The following is a 13018-nucleotide window of genomic DNA, read 5'->3' as shown; positions in this document are numbered from 1 at the left end:
ATCACCGCCCCTGTTTCGGTAAATGCCGAGGGATAGGGTTTGAGAAATGTACCCACTCATGTTTTGAGGCTATATAGTGTTTGTTTACATTTACTTTGTTTATAACATTGGAGTAAAACAAGCTTATAGTTTGGGTTGTGATGGAGTACAACAGTTGAACTAAGCTCATGAGGCATTTATAAGTTATATTCTTCAAGAATCAACGTGTACATATCGTTCATTTAAAAATCCCAAAATGTATGTAGCAACTGCAGATTGCCCATTTAACTTATATAGGCCTAAAGCTTGAAAGTGGAAGGCCGTTTCTTCTCTTGCTAGAAAAAAAGCTGTGTGCCGACCCGGTAGTGACGAACCTACCGATTCTTCATGTAGAATCGCAATGCTCGTCAGTTGCAAACAACTTGACTTGAGCAAATCAAAGATCACGGACCCCCAGTGGGGGAGCCAACAAAAAAAATACAGAAATTCTCTGTACATCCACAGATGAGCCTGTCACACTTCATATGCAATGTAGGCTATGGAATGGTATCTAAGCTAAGTGCACAGAGCACCAATATTTCCTGCAACCACTGTAACTAGTATTGACATAATTAAACCACAATGGACTAGCTAATGGACTAGCTTTCCATGAAACAGCTGCCTGTGTTAGTGCAGTGTCCTTAGCTAGCTATTTAGCATATTCACTAGCTAGCACAACATAGCTAACTTTAGCTAGGTAGCTAATCACTTGGCTATGAGCTGGCACTGGCCGTTTGGTTAGTGAATTATATATATATATATATCTCTCTCTATCTTTGTCATCTTGCTAGGAAGTCATCTAGCTAGTATCAACAAGGGCTTTCTACAAAATAGCAACATTAGCTCAGATAGCTTGGAATCTAGACCATGAGCAACACGCACAGAATGCATTGCCAAACAACGCTACTACTACCTTCTGGTTTGGAGTATTTTAACAAGGCTGAGTGGCTGACAACATCCAAGGTCTTTGCTGTGTGAACACAAATAAGATTGACTGCCGGCACCGTTCAGAGGTGGTCAGTACTGTCACCAGGCAAACATTTGACAAACCTACCGGTGTGTCTGAGCTTTAACTGGCAAGACTGCTTCCCTGGTCTTAGTTTGTTTCTGATTTGCAGTATTTTGAACATCCAAGTCAGGAAATGAGTCTTCCACTGAAGTAAGAAATGCAAAGTCGGTCCATGCAGCTCTCAGTTAAAACGAGAAAGTTCCTAAACCCTTCGGGTAAAAACAGAGAGCTGACAGTCCTAAGTGGCAAAAACAACAATTACTTGCAGAGTCATGAGGGAGTATAATGCCTTGAATGGGCCTATTTTTTCTTGGTCTCTGAAACCACAGCACAGACATGTGAAGACTTGACACATTGGCAACGCTGCCTTCCACCGTGTCCTTCTCTCCATTGTTGCGATCCTGTCTTCTGTGAAGTGAAAGTAATGTTGGGCCCTGCAGCACTTCTTTGCAAATAAGAGATTGCAATGTGTCCACTAGCATCAGCATCACAAAGCGAGATGCGCGGTGGTGGTCCCCCACCCCTTAGCCTGGGCTCCTACCCCGCCCCCTTTCCACCACCAGCCCTGGGGCATCGCCTAGATTTATCTGGATCTCCCAGTATATCTCTCTCTCACTATGCTGGCCCAACAACTCCCAACCACTCACTGCTGAGAAAATACTAGGCTACATAATTACAGAAAATACTGGGAGCAGATGGTATTCTATTTTATCCACTCCTTACTTTAATTTGTTCCACTAACTTGTTAATGGATAAAGCGTTTTTTGTTGTTGTTGCAGTGCAGTAGGCTCTAGAAAGCATGTATTTTTTCTGCAGTCTAAATATTAGCTCCACTAACCTAACTAGGTAAGAAAGTGATCTAACAGAAGGGATGGGCAACCAACCAGGGCTGGGATTAAAATCCTGGGCTCTGACTTGAAGAGAATGACTCACCTCCGTCTGACAAAACATATTTCCATCAGGCAGCTTTTGAGTTACCAGCTACGTCTTCAGACGGTCAAAGAAAGGGCCGGCACTAACACCTGCATACTGCTTTCAATATTCCCTCTAAGCTGCGTGTAGTTGCGCAGCTCCCCTCGGATTGCCATGCAGAAGAAATATGAGCCTGCACAGAGAAGCACTAGATTGAACTTTACTCAACTTTCTAGAGATTTCCTTTTCAGTTAACACAAATCAACATTTCACACTACTATTGGAATTGTGATTGAATGAACACAATATTAGCCACTTTCAAAACTATGCAAGACATAGTATGCAAAACTTTGCAAAATATTATTTCTACCAGCATGTCAAATGTGCAACCAGAGAAAAAAACAATTCTAATAATATATATATATATTAAACTCTGCACAGACCTGTGCGTCATTAACCAAGCAGAGCTGCAATAGGCCTATATGCAAATAGCCATTGCCATATATGGATCTGTGCCATTTGTTTAGGCTACAGTATGACCGGTGGCGAGTAAAAGAAAGGGGGATACCTAGTCAGTTGTACAACTGAATGCATCTTCTGCATTTAACCTGAATGATAGAACAGGTACTTCCATGTTAAAATGTTATGGGATGCATTTTCTCCATTGTTTTTGATGGTAGGCCACTCTGGTAAGCCTACATTATGATCAAATAGTCAAAGTAGCCTACTTGACCACTTAAAACTGCGTCTTAAAGCGGGTACAGCCTCACTGTTCACAGTAAACGAGAACTACAAGTTTGTGCTCAGCAGACATGACATTTTTTGAGGGAACATTGATTGCATTTATAGGTGTGGCCCGCCTAGCCTGTCATTCTTCAACATTACAGTAATCTTTTATAATGTACTTGTTCACTCTAGAGCTGCTGGGGCTGGTGATAGGGACTGGGAGCTTGCAGTGGTAGGGGAGCTGATGTGTGCCTGTCAAAGTGGCAGCAAGGTGTTAGGCAAGCCCTCCACAGCTCCTCATTTACACCCCAGTGAGAGACTGAATCGATCTACGATGAGTCTCCAAGGCAATTAAACCCAGGGTAGTGAGAGAGCAGACTGGATTATTATGATTTTTTATGAAAACTCAAGAAACAGTAGAATCACTACGAGGTTTAGCGGCACCCTGAGAACCTAGACAGAGGAAGGGGAATGGGAAACTACAACTAAAATAACAAAGTAGGAGTTGAGAGTGAACGGATGGGACCGCTGTGACGGCCATGTTGCGTCACCGGCCATCGCCATAACATTCCATCAGGAGAGTGAAAGGCCACATGAGGAGGCATCTCTAGTAAGAGGGCACCCACCAAACTGTATGTCCAGTAATTTCATCTGACTCAACCCCTATTCCAGGCATAATAAGGGTATCCAGTCATAATATCTAGGCTACCTTGCTAAAGCGTTGCATAGCTTCGAACAGACCTTGATTTACATGAAATCGGTTGCTCAACAAGGTTTTCTGTTTCAGATGTTCTGGCCTGTAGTGTTTAAGTGTGTGCTAATAGTAGTGACGAAAATAATAATCTATACAGTTATATACCGTGATGTTATTTTAGACAATATTATATCGATACTATAATATTATATCGATAGCGTTACCTACTGCTAGTCGGCTGTACCTGCGACAAATGCTGGTATTTTTCATCATAAAGCTTGTTCATTCTCTTTAAAAAAAAATTGTTAGCCAACATGTTTCCAACACTTATTTCCATGACTGATCAAAACATTATAATGTCTCTCGTCTCTCTGCAGGAGACTTATAGTGAGCAAAATGTTTGGAAAATCGAATCACAGTATCGAGTTGCAATACATATAGAATCGCAATATATATATCGAATCAGCACCAAAGTCTCGTCATAATTAGAGGTCGACCGATTATGATTTTTCAACGCCAATACCGATTATTTGGAGGACCAAAAAAGCCGATTCCGATTAATCGGCCAGGTTTATTTTATTTTATTTGTAATAATGACAATTGCAACAATACTGAATGAACACTTATTTTAACTTAATATAATACATCAATAAAATCAATTTAGCCTCAAGTAAATAATGAAACATGTTCAATTTGGTTTAAATAATGCAAAAACAAAGTGTTGGAGAAGAAAGTAAAAGTGCAATATGTGCTATGTAAGAAAGCTAACGTTTCAGTTCCTTGCTCAGAACATGAGCACGTATGAAAGCTGGTGGTTCCTTTTAACATGAGTCTTCAATATTCCCAGGTAAGAAGTTTTAGGTTGTAGTTATTATAGGAATTATAGGACTATTTCCCTCTATACCATTTGCATTTCATTAACCTTTGACTATTGGATGTTCTTATATGCACTTTAGTATTGCCAGTATAACAGTATAGCTTCCGTCCCTCTCCTTCCTCCTCCCTGGGCTCGAACCAGCAACACAACGACAATTAGCGCACGCTAACTAGCCAGCCATTTCACTTCGGTTACACGAGCCTCATCTCGGGAGTTGATAGGCTTGAAGTCATAAACAGCGCAATGCTAGAAGCATAGCAAAGAGCTGCTGGCAAAATGAACGAAAGTGCTGTTTGAATGAATGCTTACGAGCCTGCCTCTGCCTACCACCGCTCAGTCAGATACTTAGATACTTGCATGCTCAGTCAGATTATATGCAGCGCAGGACACGTTAGATAATATCTAGTAATATCATCAATCATGTGTAGTTAACTAGTGATGGATGATGATGGATTGTTTTTTAAAAGATACGTTTAATGCTAGCTAGCAACTTACCTTGGCTTACTGCAGTCGCGTAACAGGCAGTCTCCTTGTGGAGTGCAATGAGAGAGAGGCAGGTCGTTATTGCGTTGGACTAGTTAACTGTAAGGTTGCAAAACTGGATCACCTGAGCTGACAAGGTGAAAATCTGTCGTTCTGCCCCTGAAAGAGGCAGGTAACCCACCGTTTCTAGGCCGTCATTGAAAATAAGAATGTGTTCTTAACTGACTTGCCCTAGTTAAATAAAAGGTATAAAAAAAATATTTAAAAAAAAATACAGATTTCCGATTGTTATGAAAACTTGAAATGGGCCCTAATTAATCGGCCATTCCGATTAATCGGTCGACCTCTAGTCATAATATCAGATCGTGAGGTCCCTGGCAATTCCAAGCTCTAGCTAATAGTACCAGTGAAATATTGATTCAATATTGACATTTCCCCCTCCATGGAGCTGGAGTCGTCACAGCTCATCACGAGACCTCCCTTTTTATTTTGACCCCTGCATGCTCAGTTCACACCTGCTAAAAGAGCTTACTCTGTATAAACACGGACCAGTGGAGTGCACCACAGGCTGGGAGTAATGTACACATTCATGTTTTGCCGTCATCTAGTAGGCTAACACGCAGTTCAAAAACAAACCTGGCAGAGCGAACCTTAGTCAGACCCCAACTCACAGGGTCTCCGATTGTGTGTCCTAGGCTTTCAACAGCCAGGTAGAACAGACCACTCCAGCATCCCTTACACTGACAGACAAGCAGACCTATGGGAGAGGGCCGGGAGGTAGTGTGATCCCACCAGGCATTGAATTTTCCAGCCATGGCTGCCAATACCCCTTGTGTGGCTGTAACGGCCCCTAAAAAGTGGCCCTTGTGCCCTTAAGTTAAATATCTTATAATTATTCTCCCGGCTGCCAATAGCCGTGCTTCGAAGCACCTCACATGGGTCTCTCATAGGGATATGCAGCTAGCTCTCCTTTAAAAAAAACAAATCGATACGCATCTAGATACATGGGCTCCGATATGATACATGATACATTTTAGTTTGAAACGATTCTGTGCGATTCGGGGAACTAATTGATGCGATTAAATAAGATTCAACGCAAAAAAAAACGTTTTGCATGAACATTCATTTTCCAATTAAAAATGAATATCTGCTGGGTGGCTCTTTGATGGGAACTCAGGAGCTGGATCTGTCTGAGAGCACTTCACTGAGCTGAGTGGCTCTTTGTTAGTGTATGTGTCTGTTAGGGCTGGGCTATATATCCAATTATATCCAATGTATGTTTTTGTGTGATATTCAAAGTGTCTTTATCGCAAGAATCAAGGATATTTCTTCTATTTTTAATGAGCGTTTATGGCCGCTTTTTCTCATGTCTTTTTAATCTTGTCTCCTTCGCTTCTTCTGTGCTGTGTGCACCTCCCATTTAAGCCAGGGATCTGTATATAATGACGAGATTCTCATGTCTCCACCCAAACAATGGGAGTCATTGTCCAAAAGGCAGGCGACAAGGTTAGGTCCAAAATAAGCCAATAGAAACACACTGGGCTTATTTTGGACTGATTTTGGGAAGTGTAACTTCTTGCCTCGCCCTTTTCCTCTCTGTTTATACACACACACACACCAAGCCCCTCCCCTACCACTAACAACAAAGATGAGAGCTCACTTCTTCCTCTCTGACAACTCACCATTTGCATTTGAGTTTAGGTCCAACAGTATCCGTCATATGGACACCGAAACACAATATTACAGTAAAATAATGTCTCAGAGGTGAAGTTACCCTTTTTATGTTTAAAGTATCAATTAATATTGATATGGGGAAATTCATGCTCACTTTGGTACCACGTAACGCTAGCATCATTTTAGCCAAAGGCTGTATGCTATGCTATCGATAAACTTACAAACGCTTGGATTGCTTTCGCTGTAAAGCATCATTTCAAAATCTGAGACGACAGGTGGATTAACAAAAGGCTAAGCTGTGTTTTGCAATATTGCACTTGTGATTTCATGAATATTTTTCAGTAATATTATTTGACTGTGGCACTATGCTATTCAGCGGTTGCTGATGACAATTATCCCGCTACCGGGATGGGTAGCGTCAACAAGTTAATTAAAACCTCTTGGAACTACCCATCCCGGATTCGGGAGAATTGTCATCAACTACACTAATTAGTATAGCACAATGGTCAAAAATAATACTCGAAAATATTAATATTCATGAAATCACAAGTGAAATATAGTGAAACACAGCTTAGCCTTTTGTTAATCACCATGTCACCTCAGATTTTGAAATTATGCTTTACAGCCAAAGCAAGACAAGAGTTTGTGTAAGTTTATCGATAGCCTAGCATAGCATTATGTCCAGCTAGCAGCAGGAAGCTTGGTCACGAAAATCAGAAAAGCAATCAAATTAACCGTTTACCTTTGATGATCTTCGGATGTTTTCACTGACGAGACTCGGTGTTTGCTAGTTTGCACAGCTTGACAGTGCTACTGTATCTTTTTTGACACGCAAAGACCCAAACGGAGTTCCATAGTATGTATGTCGTGAAGCTAATAGCAGGGACGCTATTACTGTGTAACTCCGGTAGGGAAACATCTGAAAAATAGCGCACATGATAGTGTGTACTGGTGCTCGACCAGTCGGCGCAAGCCAACATCACCCACAACAGAGAACGGTTGATTGTCAAGGGCAATGGATTCCATTATCTTGCCTTTAATGGATTTTGCCTTTTAGTTGTCACGCTGAAATGTTGTTATTCTTTCAAATAACTTCTCGACTTGTTGACTGCTCGATCCACACAGCAGACATAGCGGGCTAGTTTAGGAATGCTGTGTTGCACGTATAGCGTAAAATTTTACGCGGCATCATTACGTTATATGGGTATGCACAAGAGCTTTGACATCGGTTTTGCAAATCGGCGTTAAACTAGACATCGGCCGAAACATGTTGCCATTTTTAGCTAATATCGTCGGATTCCGATTTGTTCACCGATATATCTTGCATCCCTCGTGAAAACATGTTACTTTCAATGTTCACGAACAAATTTCACTTGGTTTCCCAAATTACAAACACTGGGAAGATGCAGGAACAGGGTAGGGGAGCCCATGGCATATGGAGTTTGGCCAGAATATCATCGGTCATGCAGCGAGAGTGCATGCTCCTCACACAGTGGTTTATGCATGGAGTGAAATAACTGGAGTAGCCTACCTGGCATGATTGAAAAACAAACACACGGAAAAGCGGCATCTGTCTTTTTCCCCCCTGCCCATTTGATAACGAGACATTGTAAATCGAAACTCATTTTTCAAAAGTATGTGGACAGCCCTTCAAATTTGTGGATTTGTCTATTTCAGCCACACCGGTTGCTGACAGGTGTATAAAATCAAGCACACAGCCATGCAATCTCCATAGACAAACATTGGCAATAGAACGGCCTTACTGAAGAGCTCAGTGACTTTCAACGTGGCACCATCATAGGATGCCACCTTTCCAACAAGTCAGTTTGTCAAATTTCTGCCCCGCTAGAGCTTCACCAGTAAACTGTAAGTGCTATTATTGTGAAGTGGAAATGTCTAGGAGCAACAACGGCTCAGCCGCGAAGTGGTAGGCCACACAAGCTCACAAAACGGGCCAACCGAGTGCTGTAGCGTGTAAAAATGGTCTGTCCTCTGGAGCAGTGTAAACGTGATGAATCACGCTTCACCATCTGGCAGTCCAACAGACAAATCTGGTTAAGCGGGTGCAAGGAGATCGCTACCTGACCAAATGCATAGTGCCAACTGTAAAGTCTGGTGGAGGAGGAATAATGGTCTGGGGCTGTTTTTGATTTTTCGGGCTAGGCCCGTTAATTCCAGTGAAAGGAAATCTTAACGCTACAGCATACAATGACATTCTAAATGATTCTGTGCTTCCAACTTTGTGGCAACAGCTTTGGGAAGGCCCTTTCCTATTTCAGCATGACAATGCCCCCGTGCACAAAGCGAGGTCCATACAGAAATGTTTTGTCAAGATTAGTGTGGAAAAACTTGACTGGCCAACACAGAGCCTTGACCTCAATCCCATCGAACACCTTTGGGATGAATTAGAACGCCAACTGCGAGCCAGGCCTAATCGCCCAACAGAAATGTTCCAGCAATTAGGGAAAGCCTTCCCAGAAGAGTGGAGGCTGTTATGGCAGGAAACGGAGAACCAACTCCATATTAATGGTCATGATTTTGGAATGAGATGTTCGACAAGCAGATGTCCACATACTTTTGGTCATTTAGTGTAGGTTTTGATTTGTAAGACATTCTAACTGTTTGTGTCACTTACAACTGAAGTTGCCAAATAACTCTAAATCTAGCGTATAGGACCTGTTTCAAATGATCACTTTTATACTCAACATAGCCACTTCATGTGTGCTGCACTCCCTCCGAAATGGGAAAAATATCCTTTAAATTTTATTCAGCTAAGTTCAATGATATTCTTCTTACTATAAAATCATAAAACAATGGCAAGGGACTTATAAGCATATATTGTGTGCTAAATGAACAAGCCTACAGCCTATGGGATGGTATATAGCCAGATAATATACAGTAAGCCAAGTAACTCATTCTGTTCTTCTGAAATAGATTTTCTTCATATCATGTTTCTTTAGACCTGCCTAAAATAAATAATTAATTTATTGTGATGTATATTAAATTGATTTTTATACTTTTAAAAAATGTAGATATTCCAAAAGGCACGCATCAGCGGCTTATATTCGTGGAGGACTGGAGATGCTAAAAGTGTTTATGTTAATTAAAGGTCAATTACTGTGACAATTACTCAATTGCATGGCCGCCACAGCCCTAGCTCTTATTTCTTAAATAACAAGAAATTGGTTTCAACACTAAGCTCTAGTTGTTAGTAAGTCAAATTAAAATGAAGCCCAATTTCAGCACCCATGCGCTGTCCATCTCTGATTGATTGTGCCGTGGCTGCCGCTTCAATGTAATGCAAGTTGTGTAAGTTACTCGAATCTGGCTTATTTGTGAGGGCAACATCTCTGATAAATAGCTTAACCATGGGCAACAAAACATAGTGTTTATTCAAATCAATTATAGCAGCAGCAAGCTATCAAAGTTTACCTCCAGTACTCATCTTCGTGCTCTCAAACTGAACAGGACATCGGTAATCCACGTGCACAGTTCCTTCTATGCGCATTGTTATGCTTCTTCAGTTGCTATGATGGTTTCCTTACTAGGCCTGCACATGTGCAAACCTGCCCAGCAAGTATAGCCTGATTCCGGCCCAATTGTCCAAATCATACTGCCACAGAGGTGCGGCAGGTGTATGTACTAAACCGATTACTAGGTCACTACAATTTGGCCTGACTGAATCGTTAAATGTGAGGTTCTCCGATAGTTAGAGCCCGTAGAAAGCAAAATTGTCTAGTGTATTGTTGCCTTTAGACAAGCCAAAGCATAAACAAACCAAATGCAGCTCACAGAGAGGAGAGAAGAGTGCTGCACTGCACAAATGTAGTTGCATAGGTAGAATTATTTTTACTAGGCTATAGGCCTAATTTGACCAAGTAGCATCCCATTCATTCAAAACACCCCATAAGACTACTCATGTTGGAAATGTAATTTCTCTATTTTGGATAAGATGAATGAAACAGCTTCCAGTACAGGCTACAGGGTTAGCCTACACACGGAATATCTGGTCTGTTAATTTCCTTCTTTGCAGGGAAGTGGATTTCAGGTGCAGAGGACACAATTGCACCATTCCTTCATTTGGCTGTCAGGCCTCATCAGCTCTACTACTGCCATGATTGTGGCTGAAGCTCTTGGAACAGATCAAATTCCATTTTCACTCTTGGTGGTGCAAAAACAACCTGCTCAAGACCTCTTTCTAAATTAAAATGGTTGTTTGTGCCAAAATCATGGTAAATGGTCAGAGGTCTGCCCCTACCAAAAAGGGCCATTTCAGTGGTGTGACAATTTGGAGAATTGAGTAGAGTGCTGGGTTGACAAAATAGATTGGGGGTTATTGTGCTACTTAAAAACAACACTGCAATGAAAAATAAAGCCCCACATAGGCCTGCCTTTTGGTTTATCATTTTGAAATGGGGCAACATTACTTGCCTGGGTTGTTGGAATACATATTGCGTAACATTCAGTACTAATAGACATTTAATACAAATTACTTACATACAGCTTAGGCTATACCATATGAGAGATAGAAAAAAATCTATAGCTGACTCCAGAAACTGTAACAATTGGCCATAACATAACATGAGAAGAATTGCCACTTGCATGCAGCCGGTAGAAAATTCCCATAGTGGCCATAACAATCCTTGCAGGCTTTCACAAGATTTGAGATCAAACATAACATGTCTGATAAAGCAAAGGTGCATAAGTACAGGAGCCAAGAGGCACACAGCCTTCAATGACATTGTGAAGTGTGTTTACATAATGCCTGGAAAAGGTTGTACTTACCTATCAGTGATACTGGACTGTGTGTCGCTCATTGGGCTTCCGTTTCTAGATTTGCTGGGATTTATATCCAATTATCATTTTCCAAAGAATGATAAGACAGACTCTTTGAATACCCCTCCCCTAACATCCGTCTATGTTGAAGAGATGATTGAAAAAGGTGACGACATCAACAACAACAAAAAATCAACAACATTGAGAGCGGAATCTCCAAATAACAATGTCATGAAAACACCTTCAATTGTCGGTGATAGACTGCCAGTGAAAAATAAATATCTGGGTATGTCCCAATACTGAATTCAATACCTCAAATGTAAGAGTTTTGCAATCATGTGCAGTGAAATGGTACGTATTCAGTGAAGCCACTGACGATAATGCTATTTTCGCTACTGTAGCAATTTCTTGAGATAAATCAAGACCTCTAATAAGAAGCCCTAGTCTTACGTCGTGCAGCTCTCCACTTTATCGCACAAGACACCAGGGTCGGGGATGATGTTCCTATTGACAATGATGCGTTGTTCCCTTGGAAAATATTGATACAGGCTCCACTTGAACTGTTTCCGCCCTATAGAAAATACAACCAGTTTACCTGGGCCTGGTGTAGTAACAGCCAGCGTATCTTAAAAAAATAAAATAAATTAAGATGTTGAAAATCGAGTCAGTCCCATTTGGTGTTCCCAGCCTCCAGGTTTGCCTTTATCCGTAGACGAGCAGCCAGCCCCTCGTGACCATGAGAATTTCTAAAAACCGACAAGTCTGAGTTGAAACCCGTGTTGGGAATTAACTAGATAACCATTAGTAATTATTGCATCAAAATAACAAACTACGTAATATTCCTAGCTTGATCAGCTAGCTATAGAAAATGCATAGCTAGCTATTGCACTATTTAGCTTGCTAGCCAATGTGCCCCTCTAAATTTGTTGGGAGCTTCAATTCAGATCGCTAGCTAGCGTTCAAGCTGTTAGTTAACTCCAGGGAGTGGAACATCCAACGGCTTTTCCTCCAGTAGACTCGAAACGTGTCCAATAATATACGTTTTCTATAAAAGTTAAGAGTGATAGCTGGCTACGAAACAAAGTAAATCATTGAAATTCAGCCGAATGAATACATCAGCTAACTACTGTACCTTGCTGCCGAGTCTCGGCCAACGATGGCTAGCTAGCTATCTACTGTACCAACGAAAATGGGATCACTTTCAGTAACTAGAAAACTTCGCTTCGTATGCTCCGACAATTCTGAATGTCATTCCCAAAAAAAGAATTCACAAAAACAAGCGTAGCAAAAATTTTAAAACGTGTCCCGGCGAATATATATGAAGTCCTCACGACTTAAGGAACCGTTTCAAATGTTTCTTGTAGATCTCCTTCGGGTTGCAAACATCCACAGAACTTAACGGAGCGCAGTTTTCGTTGACTCCATGTTTCCAGAATTCAGACAATTTGAGTTGTTTCTCTGCAGAATTCCCTTGAACGTCTATGCTAACAAGGATAGCTAGCTAACAAAATAATTATCTCAATTACAAAAAATAAACACTGAGCCGGTTATCACTTTAGAATAATGTGATTATTAGAATGTGTTTCCAGATGTGTTATTGAGGAGAAAAATACACGACATTCTACAATTTCACTAAATATCAGGATAACTACGCCCTGGCCAACAGCTCCCAATTTGCGTCTGTCTACTTCCGCCGAAAAAAACATGCCAGACTATCATAAATAATAACAATAATAATAGTAATACATTTGCCTTTTTCATTATGGTGTCTAATTGGATGCCATTGGCAGATGGGATTCAAATAAAAACCTTGCCAGACTTTCATAAATAATAATAACAATAATAATAC

The 13018-nt window shown here is 41.0% G+C and overlaps 1 protein-coding gene across 5 annotated transcripts in view; it reads right to left on the bottom strand.

Moving 5' to 3' along the window:
• LOC112266053 (rho guanine nucleotide exchange factor 12) overlaps nt 1-12853 on the bottom strand; it is a 65161-nt gene extending 52308 nt beyond the window's left edge. For 4 of the 5 annotated variants that reach the window (XM_042295831.1, XM_042295835.1, XM_042295836.1 and 1 more), the window contains exon 1: nt 11179-12852. In XM_042295831.1, coding sequence (XP_042151765.1) covers nt 11179-11210 — 32 coding nt within the window. In that variant the 5' untranslated portion in view covers nt 11211-12852. Of the gene's footprint in view, nt 1-11178 lie in introns of all 5 variants that reach the window. The other variant, XM_042295833.1, reaches the window with a different exon arrangement.
• Between the last annotated feature and the right edge of the window lie 165 nt (nt 12854-13018).

This window comes from Oncorhynchus tshawytscha, linkage group LG13 (genome assembly GCF_018296145.1).
Source record: "Oncorhynchus tshawytscha isolate Ot180627B linkage group LG13, Otsh_v2.0, whole genome shotgun sequence".
NCBI classification, from domain to species: Eukaryota; Metazoa; Chordata; class Actinopteri; order Salmoniformes; family Salmonidae; genus Oncorhynchus; species Oncorhynchus tshawytscha.
The sequence above is the reverse complement of the archived record's forward strand: the minus strand, read 5'-3'. Positions and strand labels throughout refer to the sequence as shown.